Source organism: Neophocaena asiaeorientalis, unplaced genomic scaffold (genome assembly GCF_003031525.2).
Source record: "Neophocaena asiaeorientalis asiaeorientalis breed wild unplaced genomic scaffold, Neophocaena_asiaeorientalis_V1.1 scaffold96, whole genome shotgun sequence".
Classification (NCBI taxonomy): Eukaryota; Metazoa; Chordata; class Mammalia; order Artiodactyla; family Phocoenidae; genus Neophocaena; species Neophocaena asiaeorientalis.
Window position 1 is genome coordinate 90,476 of NW_020175831.1, and position 21,150 is coordinate 111,625.

Sequence of the window (21,150 nt, forward strand, 5' to 3'; positions counted from 1 at the left end):
AAAATTTTTTTTTGTTTTTTTTTTTTTTTTTTTTTTTTTTTTTTTGCGCTACACGGGCCTCTCACTATTGTGGCCTCTCCCGTTGTGGAGCACAGGCTCCGGATGCGCAGGCTCAGCGGCCATGGCTCACGGGCCCAGCCGCTCCACGGCATGTGGGATCTTCCTGGACCAGGGCACGAACCCGTGTCCCCTGCATCGGCAGGCAGACTCTCAACCACTGCGCCACCAGGGAAGCCCCTGTATCTGATTTTTACTTACTGGGACACATTTATTTAGCAACCAAACTTCAAACCGCGCCCCCCCAAATTCCCAAAATAGATGCCTTATAAATTAACATCTATACTAAAAATGCCAGATTCACTACTCCTTCCTTTACTTTCACATTTAATACCAAATTCAATTGATTCATCCCTTCCAAAGTCCCTGGTATTGTCCTTCCATTCCATTTCCTCAGCCATCAGCCACTCCTGGTCATTATCTCCAACATGAATTATTTCAATAGCCTCTTAACTGATCTCTCTACCTACTTCCAACCTCTCCATACTTTATCCAACATACACAAAGAGCTGCCAGAATTCACCACTTCAGTTTGCCCACTCAGAAACCAACAGTGCCTTCCTACTGTTGCAAATCTAAACTCCTTGGCCAAATGTTCTAGGTAGTCACAGTGTAAAGGTACTTTTTTTCATCACCTAAGTAACCGGATTTTTTTTTCTTTAACTTCTTAAAAAACACAGCTGCTGTTAGACCCTTACATACCTCTAGCTTTCAAAAGTCATCCCATTTCAAGATCCCACAAGTGGCAGAGTATAAGGGTTAAGAAGATGGATTCTATAGTTTGATTTGAATCCAAATCTCTACCACTTATGAGCTAAGTAACATTAACCAAGCCAATTAACTTCATCTGTTTAACAGGGACAACAATGCTATCTCCTAAGGTTGTTATGAAAATTAATAAAATACCCTTACCTGAAATATTGTAAATCAACTACATGTCAATTAAGAATTTTTTTTAAAGAAAATTAATATAATACCCTTAAAGGACTAGGTCAATACCCAGCATACTACAGAATGATCAGTAAATGATAGCCACTGTCATTATTATCACATGACCACAATTATCTGGACAAACCAACTTGACTGTCATACCAGAGGCTATGCATTTGCCTTCATTATTCTTGACTCCCTCTACCAAAAACTGTGGGAGATGGACCGTCTCAAAGAGGAGCTTGTCACATGTCCATTACCATTCAAGTCTTGGCTCAATCCTCCCCTGTAATTATTCAATATACTAAACTAAATACAAGTGCATACATGGCACACAAATAATCCTCAGTAAATATATGTAGCAACATTAAGTTATAAAGAAATGCATAGTTAGTATGTATTTTTGCCTATTACCTCTAAAATATTTATAAACCATATGTATCTAAAACAAAACTTTCTAAATAATGTCCTACAGCTTCAAGTAACTATAGTTTGAAGTTATTTCAGACAGAAATTTTAAAATCTATGTTACTTGCTAACTGCCCTCAAACTGATTCAACTAAAGCTGCTTCAGCTACTTGACGGTAAGTTATCTCCTCTGTCTCTTACCAATAACTCTTGGGTCAGTGCTTTACAGTTAGTGCTAAACATGCAATTATAAATTCCACAAAGTTTCAGTATAAAAAATAAGGGCATCATCAAAATAATGTGTAAAAAGATAAGATTTAAAAGTTTTCAAAAAGCTAGGCACAGTCCCAGCTCTCTCTGTATTTGCATTCTCCCCTCTCCCCAAAAACCAAATCCATACAGAATCACAGATTTTTTCCATAGGATTTTTAAAGCTGAAAGGACTTCAGTTCACATTCCCTTATGGCCCACTGAATCCCACATGAGAAGATGAAGCCCAGGAAAGCCAGATAATTAGCTTACAGGTACCACAACCAGATAGAGGCAGGGCTGGCAACTGAACCCAGTGTTCCTAACACCTGGGTCAGTGCTCTGTTCATCACCTCCTGCAGCATTTTCAAATGAGTTCTTCCATGCCTACTTAATTTAGAAAATAAAATGAACTATATCACATGAACTCCTCATAAAACAATTGAGTACATGGTGTGGTTAACACTGATATCTTTTTGGTTATTTTCAAGAACAACTGTGAGGAATAAAGGTTTTGAACCATAAATAGAGCATTTCTATCACAATTACTTTTGTTCTGGAAATGACGCTTCCCTTCAACAGATTTTATAAAATTTAAGATTCTCATTTTCACTAATTGGTCATCTGTGAAGCGTGCTCCCCAACAATAGCTTAAGTAACTCACATGTCTCAGATAAAAATGTCATCTATTCCAGGCTGATCTGTATATGTTAGAGTCTGTTCCTAATATAGAATCATAGACTTTTGCAGTTGGAAAGAACCTTGGAGATCACCTCTCATTTTACAGAGGAAACTAATACCCAGCAGGGACCTGCCCAAGGTCAAAGTTTCTATACGAGAACCATGTCCAGAATAGAAAGTTCTTAAAAGAAGATTTCAGAGAAAAACACAACAGTTGGTAGAACACCTTAGCTTGTCTCCCTTTATATGTACTTAGGTACAATTTCCTGCACGCAGAACTTTTGAAATTTAAGAAAAGAAAGCAAAACTAAGCCAATTTTTTAGACGTCTACAGCAAGTCACTGATCCTAAAAACTTAGCAGAAGTGAAGGTGGATCCTTGCAAGAATCCCAAACAGTAACAACCCCCAATGCCCATGGACATAATATAAATAAACAGAGGGAGAAAACACACACAAATTAAGAACAGTTATAATATTCTTATCTCTGTAACAAATTACACAGTTGCTTAGAAGTAGGAAAACTTTATAAGCACACAGCTTTCAAGGAAAAAAGAATTTTAATCATCATACCTATCAATTGCACAAGAGTGTCAATACATTTTGAAATTTTATTTTGGTCACAATGGTTAAGAGAAGATGGAAATCCTTTTTAGTGTTTTTTTACATGTCTTAAGTCATGTTAAAAAATGTGAGGGAAATCTTTTTATAAAAACGTAATAAGAGACTTATAATCTATATTATCTATTGTCAAGTTCTTAAGAATACATGAAAATAGAACATTCCTGAAAGTTAAGGCCTAAAAAGTACTAGACTTATATCTCCCCCACCAAGAAAAAGCACAGCCCATAAGCCAATTTACCTGTAGGAATATGTTTCTTAACTCCTGAGGATCACCTCGCTTGGTTGTCTGCACCTGTAAGAAAAAAAAAAGCCAGTTAATGCTTCACTAGAGACCAGGCAATCTCTTGAGATTACAGTTCACAAATGCCAGCAATCAATGCTCTTATCTTTTATAAGGGCATTTAGATTAAAACAAACCAAAAGCACTAATACTGATAACAACTGTCAAATTGGAGCTCTGTGACCACAGGGTGGAAAGACAGGTGTGAAGAGCCTAAAATATAGCAAATCTACCACATAGATTTCCCCTGGACTGGAAAGGGAAGGCCATGAGGATCAATCCCCTACCTTACTCCACATCCACCAGCAACACATTTGGCAACCACCCACCTTCAAATCAAGAGGCCATTAAGGCTAGTAGAGACAACAGGAAAGTTGAAACTCCCAAATTAATCGCATGGCCTACTGGCCTTTCTTCCCGTGGAAAGCAATCCAGAATATAATTATCTCCACGCCCCTCTCTTTCTCCACCCAACCTAAAATCATGAAAACCGCTGCAACGTTTCTAAATACTTTAGCCATCCTGCCACCTGCAGCTCAAATGCCAACCACTGCCCCCGGCTCCAGAGGCCCCAAAATACTCAATTACTCACCCCCTCCCCCACCGCGGTACACAGATGCCTTAGGCATCCCCGGCTATATATGCCACTTCCTCCCACTCCCTTTCTGATGCCCTCCAACCCCTGGCTCACAATTCCATGTACCTAGGGCTGGATACTACGCTTCCTTCACCGACCTGTGGTCCTTACAAGCCCCTCCAACTCAAAATCCCTCCTCCTTCCCCTCCCCCGGCCGGGCATCCTCTCCCTCCGGTCCAAGCCCCGCACGGCTCTCCCTGGAGCCCCAGGACACGCTATCTAACAATCAGGTAAAGAAGTAAATAGGAAGAGGTGAGGGGCTGCAGGCACGGTCCCCGGAATGTCTCTTATGAAATAAAGGCAGCAGCAGAGAGTTAGAGTCACCTTGACCGCCATGCTGTGCTCAGAAGCCGGGGACGAGCGAGTGAGCGAGCAGGGCCGAGCTGTCAGGGCACGCGCGCGCCGCCTTCCTGGCCGCGCCCGCCCTCCCTCCCGCTCGCTCACTGGCGTCGCGCGCGCCTCTATGCAAATGAGCCCGGGACGGGCGGGGCCGGCAGGGGGCTCGGCGTCCCGGCCAGAAAGAGCTGGCCCGCGGGGCGGAGGGGGACGTGCCTCCCGCCGGGGAGACTGGAGGACCAAGCCGTGGGATTCCGGCGTGCCGCTTGGTTGCCGGCAGCTGAGCAGCCGCCAGGAAAGCCCCAGGTCTCTTAAGGCCTCTTAGTGGGTGTGGCTTTGGGAGCCGACTCCAGCCAAAGTCGTTTTCTCCTGAGACTTAGAGCAACACTTGGGGCCTAGATTGAGCAAGATTTCGAAGGATCAAAGAACATGTTCCGTTTAAAAGAATAACAGCAAATGAATTGATGACAACTAAAGGGAAATACTGACAATAAAACAGATTGGGAACCACTCACTCTGGGGAAAGCCTAAGTAAACATAACTTGAGAAATAGGTCCTTAAATTGGCATGCGATGAATACGCTTAATATACTTGTGCTTCGTGTACTGTTATAAAGCTTTATTAGTAGACTCCACATTCCTAATCACCCAAATCCTTTGTGCATGAGGTGGGGCACAAATGCCAAGGGGGGGAAAAATCCATTTGACAGGGCTGGCACTGAATCCTGGCTCAACTTGCCTCTACATAAACATTTCCAGCCCTGTCTAAGAAAGGGTAGCTCTACTTTGAACCAAAATAATGTCTCTCAAACTGAGTCTTGCCATTATGACTATATTGAGCCAAATATTGAGTCATTCAACAAATGTTTGCTGGGCATCTATTATATGCCAGATACAGTCCTGCTTATAAAGAATACAAAGATTAATAACATATAGCCCTTACTGTCTAGGAGTTTACAGATGGTCAGTGCTTCCCCACAACCCCAAACGTAAGTGTATTTTTTTTGTTGGTTGTTTGTGTTTTTAAACCAAGCAAGCTTCCTGTTTAAAAAAAAAGTCTAACAACTCCAAGGTTTAGCTTATCTCATTTAGCGCTATAATCCCTCTCCACCCTCTTTTCCATTTCCAGTGTTGAATCTCACAGGAGGCTTCCCTTTTCTCCAGTCTCACTAATCATAATATTTGTGTTAAGTATCCAAGTTAATATTGTAGAAATGAGGCAAGTGGACCGGCAAATGGAAATTGTTGATAAGGAATGATATATTACTAATACTCCTAAAGTGAGCTTTTCTGCTGCAGTTGCTTTAACTGTCTGCCACCATCACATCTCTTTCTTCAGTCCGTTCAAAGTTCTTTTAACAATGTAATTGGACATAAAGATTTACAAATTCATATTTTGTTTTACCAGCACCTTATGTCCCTGATACTCTGCTCTCTTATTTTATGAAGTTTCTCTAAGTAGGAATCTCAAGTTGTTTATTTTATGCTACTTTTCAAGGGAAGGATGTCTGTCTGTAGCCCAAAATCCCTTAGTTTGAATAAAAGTACTTAAGGGAAAGGAAGACATTTATTTAAAATGAAGGGATTATTTTCTATTGGAACACATTGTTGTTGACCAAATCCGTACCATTGGAGTGAAATTTAGGGACAGACTGGCCACTTGTAGAGAGGAAGACAACACTACATTTAGACAGAACCCACCACAATAATTCATAGGTATAGGCAGGCACCAGGCCACAAAAACAATTTTCTTGAATAAAAAATAGCTGATCTTTGAGCAAGCTCTAGAGTTTCACTGATGCCAATCTAGTTGCAATGGAGATGATATAATAATTTAAAACTAAGGCTGCCAGCTACCCTAAATAAAGAGAAGTTAGGAGAGCTCAGCTACCCTAAATAAAGGTGAATTTTGGGACTTCCCTGGTGGTCCAGTGATTAAGAATCCGCCTTCCAACGCAGCAGATGCGGGTTCAATCCCTGGTCAGGGGACTAAGATCCCACATGCTGCAGGGCAACTAAGCCTGTGCGCCACAACTACTGAGCCCATGTGCCACAGCTAGAGAGCCCTCATGCCACAACTACTGAGCCCACGTGCCATGACTAGAGAAGCCCGTGCAACAGAAATAGAGTAGCCCATGTGCCACGCGCCGCTACAAAGACCCAGCACAGACAAAAGAAAAAAAAGGTGAATTTTGCTAGGTTTTTCATCTATCCAAATATAACAAACAATAAATTGAAAAAAAATATTAAAAGTATGTACTGTGGGATGAACTAAGTATGGAAATGAATACAAAAGCCTATGAGTTAGAGCTTCTGCCCTGAAAAACTTTGAAATCTGTCGTTCTGTTATGATGATTGGCTAATAGTATTATTCGCTGTTAAAACAAACTACAACTTACTTTTTCCTGAATTGTAGATGATCAGGGTTGAGGGAAAACTTATTAGTTAATGGAATAACAAAAGACAAACATGTCAAATAAGATTCACAAAATATTTGGGAAAAGGAAGTAGAAATAATTCAAAACTTTTTATAATTTTTTAAAATAGAATGCCAGTATAGAAATTTATAACTTTCTTTAGACTGCAAATGATATTTGTAAACAAGAAATAATTTTAACACCTTGGCACAACTATAAGTTGAAAACTTGATAACTGAGTCTAAAAAGAATGACATTTCAGAAAGTGAAATTGGAAGTTAAAGGCTAAGAGACTAGCTGCAAAGGTACCGTCATTAATAGTCACTTTTTAGAGCTGGTTTCATAAAATATTTAATATGAAGCTTGACTGAGCTGGAAATTTAAATCTGCTTGTGAAGTCCTTGCCCATGAAAATAATATATTACCCCCAGATGCAAAAACGAAGTATGGGCTTACTAGACAAATCCACAGAAATATGTCTCCAACTCCCAGGCAGCTGACATTGCATTAACTTTGTGGGTGAAAGTTGGAATTATCCTAATGCCTAACGCCCTAATAAACTAAAATGTAGTTATTAAAACAAGAGGCAATTTCCAATGAGCCTGTTCTGCCACAACTCCTGGCCCTCCTTCTATCTTTAATAACATGTTCTTTCTGTTTATATTCTAGCTCCCTCTGATTATTTTACTGACATGGATACATTTTTGTTCCCATTTCCATATCCCACACAGCTACAACGGATGCCATCTTGCAAGAACTAAATCAAGGTGGTGTACAAACATGTAGTAGAGCATTAGGATATCACTGACTAATTAAACCAGGAGTGGGGTTCCTCCTAGATTAAGGGTACATACACCATCACTATGATGAGGAATAAGCTGGCATTTATGCCATCCCCACATCAAGATGCTCACTTAACATATTTGAAATAAATAGCATAATGAAATAAATGGCACATACACACAAAGATATTTGAACATCTGGAAATTTTAAGTGTAGATTGGTTTGAGCCTACATCTAGAAGTATAAAATGGTTCTTTATATTTTATTGAAATATTGCAAAACCTACAAACTTTATAAGTTGTGCTTTTAACGTTTTCCTTGCTAAGAGTCTATATGAGGAAACGGCAGGGGTAGACTGGGCAGAAGTATGAAGGGTTAAGTGTCCAAGTCTGAGCAAATTATGTTTCAGTTGGTAGGCTGACCTGGAAATCAATAAATCAGAAATTATTATTTCAACCCAAGCCACTTATGGTTAGATACTAGATAAATGACACATTTTAGGACTTCTCTATACTGTACAAGTATTATACTCCGTGTAGGAACATTGGCGCTAATTGAAATAAATTCTCATTTTGGTGGAGAGGGAAGAGTAGCATATCAGAAATCAGATGAAATAGCTGTACGCTTGCAATTGCATCTTCCTAAACTGCTCTTCCTCACAGTCTGACTCTAAGTCCTATAAATTATGCAATGCAGATAACAGTGATCTTAGTTTGGGACCACAGTCTTCTTTATTCCCTTGTGGAGGCAGTAACAGCCAGTTTTCTCTTCAGTAGATTTTGTAAGGGATTCATGGAATGAGCTGCTCTAGATGTTGAAGGCTGTGAGTGCCCTATTACTGTATTAGTCATGTACAAGCTGGTATTTAGTGGGAAACCTTATGATCAGATGGAGGATTGAACTAGGTGAGCTTTAATGCTTCTTTGAACACTCTAATGTGATGATTTGGTTATTTTAGTTAACAAACATTTATTAAGTGCCTTGTGTTGGTACTAAACTTGCTGTTGCAGCTATAGGAAATATAAGAAAAATAAATAGCATGATTCCCAAAGTATGGAGAATATTTTATTGCAGCAACAGCTACTATTCATTTTTTCAATGAATAAAGCTGAAAGAATGATACCAAAACCTTTGTATATGCCAAAGGCCAAGGCAGCTTTAGGTAATAATTGGGTAAAAACTCTGTGGTTTGTCACATATTCCCATTCCAATCAAAAGTATATAACTGGAAGAGCAAACATCCTGCCCAGTCCCTCAGCCGCTCACCCCTCCCCTCCTCTGGGGATTTACTTGGATCTGGTGTTTGCCTCCCTTCCACTCAAAGGTCAGTAAGGAAGGATGCTTTGGGTCTGATCCAAAGTAAAGAAAAAATTTTCACTTTAAAAATTGTGGGGCTTCCCTGGTGGCGCAGTGATTGGGAGTCCACCAGCCAATGCAGGGGACGAGGGTTCGGGCCCTGGTCCGGGAAGATCCCACATTCCGTGGAGCCTGCACTCTGGAGCCCGCGAGCCGTGGCTGCTGTGCCCGTGGGCCACAATCCCCGCGCCGGGAGCCCGTGCTCCGCGACGGGAGGGGCCGCCGCGGTGAGGGGCCTGTTCGCCGTGGCAGGGGGTGGGCCCCCAGCTCGCAGTGGCAGGGCAGAGCTTGCAGTGGCAGGGCAGGGCCCGCGTGCAGCAGCAGGGACCTAACGCCTCCAAAAATAGATAAATTTTTTAAAAAATTGTGCTGGGAGAAAAACAAAGACCCCAGAATATCCAAAGCAAACTTGAAAAAGAACAAAGTTGGAGGACTTACACTACCTGGCTTCAAGATTTAGTATAAAGCTAAAGAAATCAATATAGTATGGTACTGGCTGGCAAAAGGATTGATAAATAGATCAATGGAACAGAATAGAGAGCTCAGAAATAGTTCCAAAATTATAAAGTCATTTGATTTCTAACAAAGGTGCCAATGCAATCTAATGGGGCAAGGAGTCTTTTCAACAAATGACACGACTAGCTAGATATCCATGTGGGAAAATAGAGAAACTTCAACCTCTACCTCAAAACATATACTAAAATAAATTTGAGATGAATCATAGACCTAAATGCAAAAGCTAAAATCATAAAGCTTTTAGTAGAAAACATTAAAGAATATCTTCATGACTCAGAGTTAGATAAAGGTGTTTTAGTCAGAACATAAAAGTCAATAACCATAAATTAAGAAATTGATAAATTAGATTTCACTAAACTCAAAAACTTCTACTTATCAAAAGACAGCATTAAGAAAATTAATAGGACAAAAACAAAAAAAGAAAAAGAAAAGAAATAGGCAAGCCACATCTAGGAGAAAAACTAGCAAACATATATAAAACAAAGGACTGATATCCAGGATATAAAGAACTCCTAAAACTCAATGGTAAATGAACAGCCTAGTTTAAAAATGGGCAAAAGACACAAACACTTCACAAAAGAAGATATACAAATTGCTAATATGCACATGAAAAACTGCACAACATCATTAGTCATCAGGGAAATGCAAATTAAATCACAGTAAAAAGATAGTACTACATACCTGCTAGAATGGCTAAAATTAAAAAGACTAAAACACCAGATTCTGGCAAGGATGTGGAGCAACCAGAGCTCTCGTGCACTGTGGTGGAAGTGTAAATAATATAGCCACTTTGGGAAAAGATTGAGCAGGCTTTTATAAAATTAAACATATACCTACACTATGAATCAGCAGTTCTACCTTTCAGTGTTTACCCAAGAGAAATGAAAATATGTGTGGATAAAAAGACTTGGTCAAGAATGTTCACAACCACTTTATTCATAAAAGCCAAAAACTTCAGACTTCCCTGGTGGCTCAGTGGATAAGACTCTGAGCTCCCAATGCAGGGGGCCTGGGTCCGATCCCTGGTCAGGGAACTAGATCCAGCCTACCACAATTAAGACCTGGTGCAACAAAATAAATAAATATTTAAATAAATAAATAAATGCCCAAAACTGGAAAAGCCCAATCGTCCATCAATAGGAGACTGGATAAACAAACTATGATATATTCACAGAATGGAATACTATTCAGCAGTAAAAGAGAGCAAACTACTGATACACACAATGACATGGATGAATCTTAAAAGTATCATGCTAAATGAAAGAAGCCTTACATGGAATCATATACAAAAGAGCATATACTATGTGATTACATTTATGTGAAGTTCTAGAACAAACAAAACTAATCCATGGTGGGAAAAAGCAGAACCATGGTTGCTTAGGGAGAGGAACTGACTGGAAAGAGGCATGAGGGAACTATCTGGAGTAATAGTAATCGTCTATGTCTTGCTAGGGGCTTCGGTTACAGGTGTATGTATTTTCCAAAATTTAGGGAATGTACACTTAAGGTTTATTCATTTCATTGTGTGTCAATTTTTCCTCAAAAGAAAAAAAATCTGTAAATAAATATTGAACTAGTTACGTAATGACATGAAGTATTTAAGGAGAAGAGTACTGGTATATTAAATTTACTTTGAAATACATAAAAGAAATAAGACAATGGATGGTTGGATAGATAGATAGATAGATAGATATGTTATACCTAACCTGGGGTGGGGGTGGTATTTAGGAATTCACTGTTAAAATTCTTTCAACTTTTGTATACTTTTGAAAATTTTCATAATAAAATGCTGGGGAAAATCATGCTGGGTCTTTTGATACTGAAGATGGCTATCCAGTTATGTAATTCTGTTATTTGGCCAGAAATTGTAATGGACCTTGTTTCTTAAACACTGACAGGTCTCTGTGCATTGTTGCAGGGTAGGGAAAAGAAACTGAAACTGTTTGACAAATAATATATCTCTAGTATGGGCAGCGAAATCTATGAAGACTATATTGCACTGAGGAAGAAAAATGTTTTCCTTAACATGGATTCAGACAGTAATTATATGTCCTTGGGAGTTGCGTGTGTTTGTGTCTATGTGTCTGTTTGGTCTAAGTTACCCATAGGAAAATTAGAGGAAGAATGTGGAGGTATATTTGCACAACACACTGACAGAAACCTTGGAAAGTACCAGACTTGGAATCTGAAGCCTGCCCTGGAACTCTCCTGTTGAAATGCACCTAGAGTGTAAATCTAGGCTGAGAAACTCAAGACTTTGGTGGGAAATATCCTGCAACGGGTCATTGTGTCCTTGGACTGCCCTGTTGGGGGAAGGAGAACTTATCCTAGGGTGAAATCAACCCCAGTGATAAGGGAGTTTCAAAAAAAGGGAGGGCAGGTTTGTAGTGGGAGACCTAAAAAAAGGACTCCTTAAGGAAGAGAGGGCCACAAATCTCAAGACAAGGAAGCTAGGAACCAGGGTATGCCCAGGAAGAAACTCCTTCTGAAGAATTGCTATAAAGAAATAATGTAGGGGCTTCCCTGGTGGCACAGTGGTTGAGAGTCCGCCTGCCAATGCAGGGGACACGGGTTCGTGCCCCGGTCCGGGAAGATCCCACATGCCGCTGAGCCTGCACGTCCGGAGCCTGTGCTCCGCAGCAGGAGGGGCCACAGCAGAGTAGTATTGATCAGCATAAAATTGTACTGACCAGAAGAATAATCAGGAAATTTAAGTTAGAAAGTTCTGGAGAAACAACGTGAAAGAGCTAAAACTTGAGGACAGTTAGACCTTGTGGAAAGAGACAAATCAAGGAGGAAAAGTGGGCAGAATTGTGGAATGATTGGCATTCTTCTGATTGGAAGAGGTCAGAAGCTGAGAGCACAGAAGGAACTTGACTAAGAACTGTTAAAAGGTCTCAGTCAGCGTAGTATTCTGCACTTTCCACTCCCAGTAGCCCTGACAACAGTGTATCTAGCACCTTAAGGTGACAGTATAGGAAAAAACTACATGAAAATGAAATAAGTAATTATGAGGTCTTCACCATGGTATAAGGTCTTTGTACTTCAAAAGATGTAACAACGGATAAGAATAACTTATGTATAAAAAGCTTAACTAGGGGGTTCCCTGGTGGCCTAGTGCTTAGGATTCAGCACTTTCACTGTGGAGGCCTGGGTTTGGGGAACCATCCTACATGCTGCGTGGTGCGGCCAAATTACCAAAAAAAGGGGGGGGTTAACTATATTTTGTGCTTTTGAGGAAGCTTCTGGGTAATGCTGACCTGCTGCTTCTTCCGTGATTCTGGTCAAGTCAGCATGGGAAGAAATCATGGAGTACCAGATGTACACGGTCTTGCCTGTATTATCTCTCACTTTTACTACTTGGAAAGAAGCCCCAGAAAACATTGCTTATCCTGTTCTTCCATCAGCCTGGATGGATGGATGGGCTTACCTGGACAGTTCAGGATGAGGATGGGTAATAAAATAGTCAGCAATTATACTTCCTTTAATCATCCCCAGCCCCTCAATAAAGCATTTTATGTGAACTAGTTTTGTGTTGATGGTGTGGATGGAAAATTAAGGCACAGTAATGGGAAGTGTAGCCTTCCTCATATCACGCCTTCACTGAGATCCATGTGGCAGTAGCAGCAACATCATTTCATCAAAGACAGTAGGCTCAGAGTCCTAGGTAGGGAACAGAAGCCAAGTGAGTATAACCCAAGGCATACTGGGTGGTAAAGAGGGGACATGGATCACAGAGAAGAAACTGCTCAGTAGTAGATGAGACAAATCCCCTTTTGTTCAAACTTACTAGAGCACCATGAAGGGATGAAAGGACATTTCATCATATGGAATTCTAAATGGCTATGAAGTTCTACTCCATCTCTTAGACAGAGTGTTGGCTTATTATTGATATCCATAAGCAGGAAATATGAAGGGAACATAATTATTCCTCTCCATAAAGATCTTACAACGTATTAAGACAAAACATAGGTAAAACCATTAATTAACAATGCATATACTTAACTGTGTGGCAAATTTATGCAATACAGGTTTAGAAAAAGAAAAAATCAGTTCAAGCTGGGTGATATACAGAAGGTTTCACGGAAACCATAATTTGCCACTTCTTGAATTCATGATTTCTCTTTTTCTTCCAGGGTATATCTTATTACCCTATCCTTCCTCCTTCATCCACACCCTCGGCCCTAACACTTATCTAAATGCTTGACATTAACTATGTAAGTACGACTTAAATGTTTATTTATTTATTTATTTATTTTGCGGTACGCGGGCCTCTCACTGTTGTGGCCTCTCCCGTTGCGGAGCACAGGCTCCGGACGTGCAGGCTCAGCAGCCATGGCTCACAGGCCCAGCCGCTCCGCGGCATGTGGGATCTTCCCAGACCGGGGCATGAACCCGTGTCCCCTGCATCAGCAGGCGGACTCTCAACCACTGCGCCACCAGAGAAGCCCCTTAAATATTTATTGATTATTCTTACCTGGTTGCTCAACCACTAGCCATTAGTCCTGTTATATTTCCTAAGTAAAGACCATTACCATTGTCTTAGTGGCTCAAGCGAGAAAGCTGGGTATCAGACTCTTCCTTACCCCTCACATCCAGATAGCTACCCAGTCCTGTGTTTTCCATCCTCTTCAGGCTTTTTAAAATCTCTTCTTTTGATTATAATGGCCTTCATTATGCCTCCTAATTGCTTTCCCACGCCTCCAGTTCTCCACTTTCTGCCTCCTGTCACTATCCTCAAATCCATTCTCCACGGTGCTGTCAACTGCTCGATATAAAACAGATACTAAATTTTGTCACTTCCCCATCCTTCAGTGGCTCTCTAGCGACTTCAGTATAAAATCCAAGCCCCTCAGTTTGACAAAGAATAGAAGCTTCCTGATCCAGCCCCTTCCTCTTACTTATATCTTACTACTATACTTGTTCCTTTAGTCACAAAGATTTTTGAGCTTTTATGCTATTTCCTTTACTGGAGATATTTTACTCCACATTTATTACAATTGGCCTATCCTTTAAGATACAGATCAAGAATCTCTTCCTCCAGGAAACAATCCTTAACTCCCCTTTTTCACCCATCATAGACCTCACCATCATATTTATCACATTGTGATAAATCACATTGTCTTTTCCACTGGTGGCTTTCAAACTTTATTGCCCCAGACCTAAATAGTAAAAATTACATTTTTATCACAACCCCAGTACACACTGAAGTAAAAACTTCATGAAGCAATATTGAACTTTATTACATGCAACATACTCTGGTATTTACTATTCTGTACTATTCTTTTTTTTTTTTTTCTAATTCTGTTTTCCACATTCTGAATTGATTTCATGACCCATGCTTTAAAAATGCTGCAGTCGTGGCTCTTGTCTTTTCTGGCTCTCCTTGCTCTCTCCTTTTCTCTTCTAGAAACATGGCCTCTGGTGTGGCTGTCTCTGATGGGGCCATCAAAGCGTTCGATGACATGAAGGTGCGTAAGTCATCAACACCAGAGGAGAAGAAGCGCAAGAAGGCGGTGCTCTTCTGCCTGAGCGAGGACAAGAAGAACATCATCTTGGAGGAGAGCAAGGAGATCCTGGTAGGTGATGTGGGTCAGACTCTAGACGACCCCTATGCCACATTTGTCAAGAGGCTGCCAGACAAGGACTGCCGCTACGCCCTCTATGACGCAACCTATGAGACCAAGGAGAGCAAGAAGGAGGAGCTGGTGTTCACCTTCTGGGGCCCTGAGTGTGCACCCCTTAAGAGCAAAATGATCTATGCCAGCTCCACGGACGCCATCAAGAGGAAGCTGATGGGGATCAAGCATGAATTGCAAGCAAACTGCTATGAGGAGGCCAAGGACCGCTGCACCCTGGCAGAGAAGCTGGGGGGCAGCACCGTCATCTCCCTGGAGGGCAAGCCTTTGTGAGCCCCCTCCAGCCCCCTGCTTGGAGTATCTGGCAGCCCCAGACCTGCCCGTGGGAGTTGCAGGCTGCCCCCTTCCTGCCAGACAGGAGGGGCTGGGGGGATCCCAGCAGGGGGAGGGCAGTCCCTTCACCCCAGTTACCAAACAGCCTCCCCACCCCCTGGACCTTCCTCCTCCTCCTCCTCCCTCCATCCCTGACGGTTCTGGCCTTCCCAGACCGCTTTTTTTTTTTTTTTTTTTTTTTTTTGATGCGGTATGCGGGCCTCTCCCGTTGCGGAGCACAGGCTCCGGACGCGCAGGCTCAGCGGCCATGGCTCACGGGCCCAGCCTCTCCGCGGCATGTGGGATCTTCCCGGACCGGGGCACGAACCCGCGTCTCGGGCATCGGTAGGCGGACTCTCAACCACTGCGCCACCAGGGAAGCCCCCAAATTGCTTTTGATCTTCTGATTCCTCTTGGGTTGAAACAGACCAAGCTCCCCCCAGGAACCCCTGTTTGTGGGGGGCACCTGTATTTTTTTAACAACACCCCAGTTCCCCACTTGTTCCTCCCTTTTTCCATGATGCCAACTTCTAACCGCAATAGTGACTCTGTGCTTATCTGTTTAGTTCTGTGTATAAATGGAATGTTGTGGAGATGACCCCTCCCTCCCTGCGCCGCCTGGTTTCCCTCCCCTTTTCCCCTGGTCACTGCCACTCTTGGAAGCAGAACCACTAAGGGACCCTCAATTAAAAACAAAAAAAACGCACAACAATGAAAAGGCTCACTAATGGGAAAAAAAATGCTGCTATAGACTGTGAACTCACATAGATTCTCAAGCATAGTAGATTCTAGCTCAATACAAGTAATTAAGAAAAAGATAAAATAAAAATCTCTGTATCCCTAGCAAGTAGCACAGTGCTAGACACATAGCAGTGTTAAATAAAGATGCTTAATAAAAGAATAAATGCACACTTCTGGGGCAGACCATCTTCATGAATTATCATGTTTCCCTCCATCATTTCCCTTTATAAGAATAAGAGTTTCTTACAAGATATTATATGTAATTTTACATTACAAAATATACCCATGTAAGCACAGATACAGAGACAGGCAAAAATGGAGAAGGACTTTAAAAATTGTTGCATTTGAAGGACATAATGAGGTAGAGAGGCACGATTGCCAAAGGCCAACTGTTTGGTCCTCTCAAAAAAGTCCTAATGTGGTAAAGTCACCAAGATCAGGATCTGGTTAGAAATTGTCTTCTAAATGGGCCAAAGATCACTTACACTAACCAAATTCACAAGATACTGGTGAATACCTAATATTAACTAATATTTATTATAGAGTACTTACTATGTGTCAGACAATATTCTAAGCACTTTTTATGACTCTATCCTCAGAAAAACCCTGTGAAGTATGGTTATTTCATGCTATTATCTCCATTTCAAAGATGAGGAAACAGACTGAGATATTAAGCAACTTTCCCAATGTTATACAGCTAGGAAGTGGTAATAAAATGGTTAGTAAAAGGATTGTAATAAAAATGTTGTGAAAATCTCTCAGAAAATAGGGCAATGCACAAAGAATGGGAGAAAAATATTTAAATATAGAGAACTAAACCAGGGGGCCTAATAGTTGACTACTAGGATCTCCAGAGAAAATAGAGATTTTAAATTATGGGGAAGAAATTATCAAATAAAAATAAGAATTTTCCAAACCCAAAGGATGAGTTTTGAGTTTCAAAGTATCCTCTGTGTATCCAGAACAATGAATGAAAAAGGTTCAATACCAAGGCACATTATAAAATATCAGAACATTGGAGACAAAAAGAGGATCTCCTGTAGCTGGAACACACAAATCCATGTACTAAAAGAGGAAGTAAAATTGCCCTCTCACTATCACACCGAGTAACCCACTGAAAAAATTTTTGCCTTTCTTCCCAACAACCTTGGGCTCATGGTTTTTGAGGTCCTATATCCGCGGGAGGAATGCTTCCATCAGGAAACACCATCAAGGTTCAGATGAATTGGAAACTGAAACTGCCCACTGGCTATTCTCAGCTTCTGGAGCTGTAGAATTAAAAACAGGAAAGGGGGCTTCCCTGGTGGTGCAGTGGTTGAGAGTCCGCCTGCCGATGCAGGGGACACGGGTTCGTGCCCCGGTCCGGGAAGATCCCACATGCCGCGAAGCAGCTGGGCTCATGAGCCATGGCCGCTGAGCCTGCGCATCTGGAGCCTGTGCTCCGCAATGGGAGAGGCCACAACAGTGAGAGGCCCGCGTAACGCAAAAAAAAAACAGGAAAGGGTCGCTGTAGCCATGTGGTGATTAATCCTGATCATCAAAGGGAAACTCAGTTGCTGCTATACAATAGGGCAAGAATGACTATGTCTGAAACCCAACTGAGGCAACTCAGTAAAGATAGCCAATATAAGATAAGTCCAAAGATAAGCCCATAGTGGATTCAGATCATTTGGGAATTAAGGTTTAGGCACTGGACTAGATAAAGAATCAGATCCAGTCAAGGAGCTTAGAGGGATAATAGGACATGCAATGAAGGGTTGAAAAATGAAGTTATGATTATCAACTTAGGCCTCAAGGCCACCTACGGAATGGGGGTTCAATAGCAGCTATACTTTATATCATTACCACTCCCCATCCCACCCCCACCTTATATGAAGAGCATTGGCACTAGCTAACATTTTAAATTTCATTATCCTGTGATGATATGATAGCTGATAAAACTATGTGTGTCCATTGCACTGGGGACATTGGTTGCACACAAGAGGTGATACGTGAATTTCTTGTAGGTCAAGTGACACCAGGAAGATATTAGTGCTTGAATTGCTTTTGCAGTGTTCCACCCAAAAGGGAGGACTTACTAACAAAGTAAATAACAGCAGCAAGGTGCCGGAGTTTCCTTATCAGGGAATTGGTACAATACGGAGGCCCCTTTCTGCTCACTGAAGGAATTAAGAATGTGTGCTACGGGAGAGGCAGTAAGAGCATTGAGAGCAGTCAACGTCAGCCGGAGAAGCAGAGATGACCAAGACAGAGAGCAAGATTGATTTCTCCTCTATTCCTACTTCTAGCCCCCAATACCAGAGGAATTAGCCTTGAAAAAGAAAGAGGAAAATATATCCTAGAACCACACTCTCCCCAGCCCAATCTTTAGGGGCTTGACGAGGGAGAACGAGTGAAAAATTGGTTATATTCCCTTCCTCATTTCACATCCCCTGTGGCTACAAGTCTGGCCCACAGTGCGGGGGTGGTTAAGACACCAAAGTTTTAAACTAGGCCAGGCTAGACTTTGAGTAACTTAAAAGAGCAGAAAACTATGGAATCTGCCTGGGGGAAAGGGTATTCAACATAGTACAGTGGGATCAGTGACTAGAGGAAAAATACAACATTTTATGTTTATATCCCCATGAAGTTCAGATTCCTTAGTAACTTGGTCACATAAAAGTAAGAGTAGTATGCAATTTATGATATAATGTTAAGTGAATGAGTCAGAACTTGAAACTGTACATATATAGCAAGTACAATTGTATGAGTAATCTGAATACATTAAACAAAGCCAGGAGCAGATAACTGAATTTTCTCTAAAACACAATTTGCATAAGGTCAGCAATGATCATGTATCTAATCAAACATACTATTATACATACTTCTTTTTGCCATTTATTTGTTTTAAGAAGTAAAATAAGTTTATTTAGCAAGATTGCTTTTCACAAATCCATGTTAGACAATGGATACTTGGCCACCCTCTGTGGACTTATAAATCATGTTTTCTTGTCTTTTGGTTTTTTGGTTGTTGTTGTTTTTCAAAGATCAACATCATAGTATTTCAAAGAAGACTAAACGGAGTGTGATCTTTCATTTCCTCCCTTTTCCATTAAAAATTGAGTATTATGCTTGACTTTTTCCATTAACTGCAATCATTCCAGTTTGCAGGGAGTCTATACATATAATTGTTAATTGTGCAGATATTTCAGAGAACATGTCTTTTGAGCCCTCTAGTGAAGATTCCTTTAGGCCCACCCAATGTGAAATCATCTACCAAAACCCATTCTAACTCCAATTTCTATAGCATCATTGCTATATTTACACAAAGACTCTAATTTATGAAGTCTTCCTCCTACATTGGAATATTTTAGGACACTGGAGCAGGGTAAGAATTTCCTGTGGCATATTGATATCATACCTAGGAATGCCTTAACCCCTTCTTAACCCAAGCCTGGTAAGAGATAAAAAGTTTATGGCTATCTTTTTAAAAATCTCGACTCTATATAACCCCAATGAGAAATATATATGAACTAGATAGCATAAAAATAAAGTATTACCAAAGAATGACCTTTCAAATTACAGCTATTATTCTTATCTGTCACAATGATGATTTAGGTAAGTATTTATCTACCTTTAATAAATGGATAACATGTTGTAATGTACTAAACATATAACTGTGCAATTTTCATTTGTGCTTAGATATGGACTCACATACAATTAAGTCTCCCAACAGTAAATAAAATTGTCATTTAGCATTTAAACATATTATCTAATTTATTTTATTTAACGAAAGCAAAGCAAAACCTAAGATAATTAAATCATACTGATACTATTTAAATGAATTTGTCATCTCCCTGATGCAGTCCTTCTGTGCATTTTACTCAAAGGAACAATGTGAAGTTCAAAATCTGAGAATAAAATAACTTGAAAGTCCACTTGAAAAGGAAAAAATAGCAAAAATCTTTACCAAATGAAAGAAACATACAATTTAGTTCAGCAGGGCTTCTACATATCCAAAGACAATGTAGATTTGCAGCCACAATTTTTTGAAAAAGAAAATTTTGTCCTGGTTTTTCTTGTGATCTTGGTCTAACAAAACTTACATAACATAAAATGTTATAATTATTTGTTAATATTTTTAAATATCTTAGGAATCCCTTGACATTATTCTTAAAACTTTTTTAAAATGGAAGTTTTCATTTCTCCAAGTATTCGTCCTTAATTGAGAATATTACATGTTTTTTTAAAGTTAACATTCAGATTTTTAGAAGATTTCATAAAATGAGAATATAACACAGTATTGTAGTAAAGAGATAATTTCATTTATATAGGAATAGTCCTTAAGGGCCAGGCAGAGGAGGGGAGGGAGACAAACATGAGAGTGGGCCTAAGAAGACAGGATATAGGCAAATTTAAATGTTAAATGTATTCAGTACAACAGTTAATCTGAATAAAAATCTTCAGTAAATGTTAGTTAAAAGAATTTGTTCTCACTTCAAGTAAGAACTTAGGGATGAAGATAACACAGTTCCAGCTCTGGAGAAGTTATCAATAAGGGGTGAACAGGCTTAAGACTGGCGAATGTGATGATTCATAATTATCCCCTAGGAGGACAGATCAGAAAGTGAGGCAATCCTTCTGTGATACGCAGACCCGCTTTGGTGAGTCAACACAGCAGGCCCCAGATACAGCAGGCCTCAATGAAGCCAAATGGAGAGAAGTGAGAGAAGAGCATGCAAGCCTCACTTGGAGTGAAACATGGGGCCGCTGCAAGTAACAGCCTGGCCTCACTCCTGTTTGTTGCAGGAAACCCAGGGAGAAAAGGAGGAAGAGACGTTATACCTACTGTGCCACTTACCCAATACCTCTCTTGGACTCTGTAAGTAGACTCCAAATAGGGCCTGGGTTTGGGGAAAAGGCAGCATACATTTAGTGCTAAATGTTTGGGTGCCTAACTGACTGAGAGATAGAGAAGGAGGTGTAGAGAAGGAGGGTAAGCTCTGATGAAGGAGGGTAAGCTAGGCTTTCTTAGAGCTTTGTAAGAAAGCTAGAATTTAACCTGAGTTAAAATTCTCTGGGGAGGGCTTCCCTGGTGGCGCAGTGGTTGAAAGTCCACCTGCCGATTCAGGGGACATGGGTTCGTGCCCCGGTCTGGGAAGATCCCACATGCCGCGGAGCGGCTGGGCCCGTGAGCCATGGCCGCTG

At 40.8% G+C, this 21,150-nt stretch overlaps 1 protein-coding gene and 1 pseudogene across 2 annotated transcripts in view; one reads left to right on the forward strand and one right to left on the reverse strand.

The window, feature by feature from the left end:
- Positions 1–21,150, reverse strand: part of SLC25A12 (solute carrier family 25 member 12) — a 113,569-nt gene that overhangs the window by 87,333 nt on the left and 5,086 nt on the right. The window contains exons 1-2 of one of the 2 annotated variants that reach the window (XM_024732910.1): positions 4,189–4,255; positions 3,186–3,239 (exon numbers count right to left, since the gene is read on the reverse strand). In XM_024732910.1, the coding sequence (XP_024588678.1) occupies positions 3,186–3,239; positions 4,189–4,200 (66 nt within the window). In that variant the 5' untranslated portion in view covers positions 4,201–4,255. Of the gene's footprint in view, positions 1–3,185; positions 3,240–4,188; positions 4,256–21,150 lie in introns of those variants that run through there. The other variant, XM_024732911.1, reaches the window with a different exon arrangement.
- LOC112391533 (cofilin-1 pseudogene) lies at positions 14,686–15,193 on the forward strand (annotated as a pseudogene).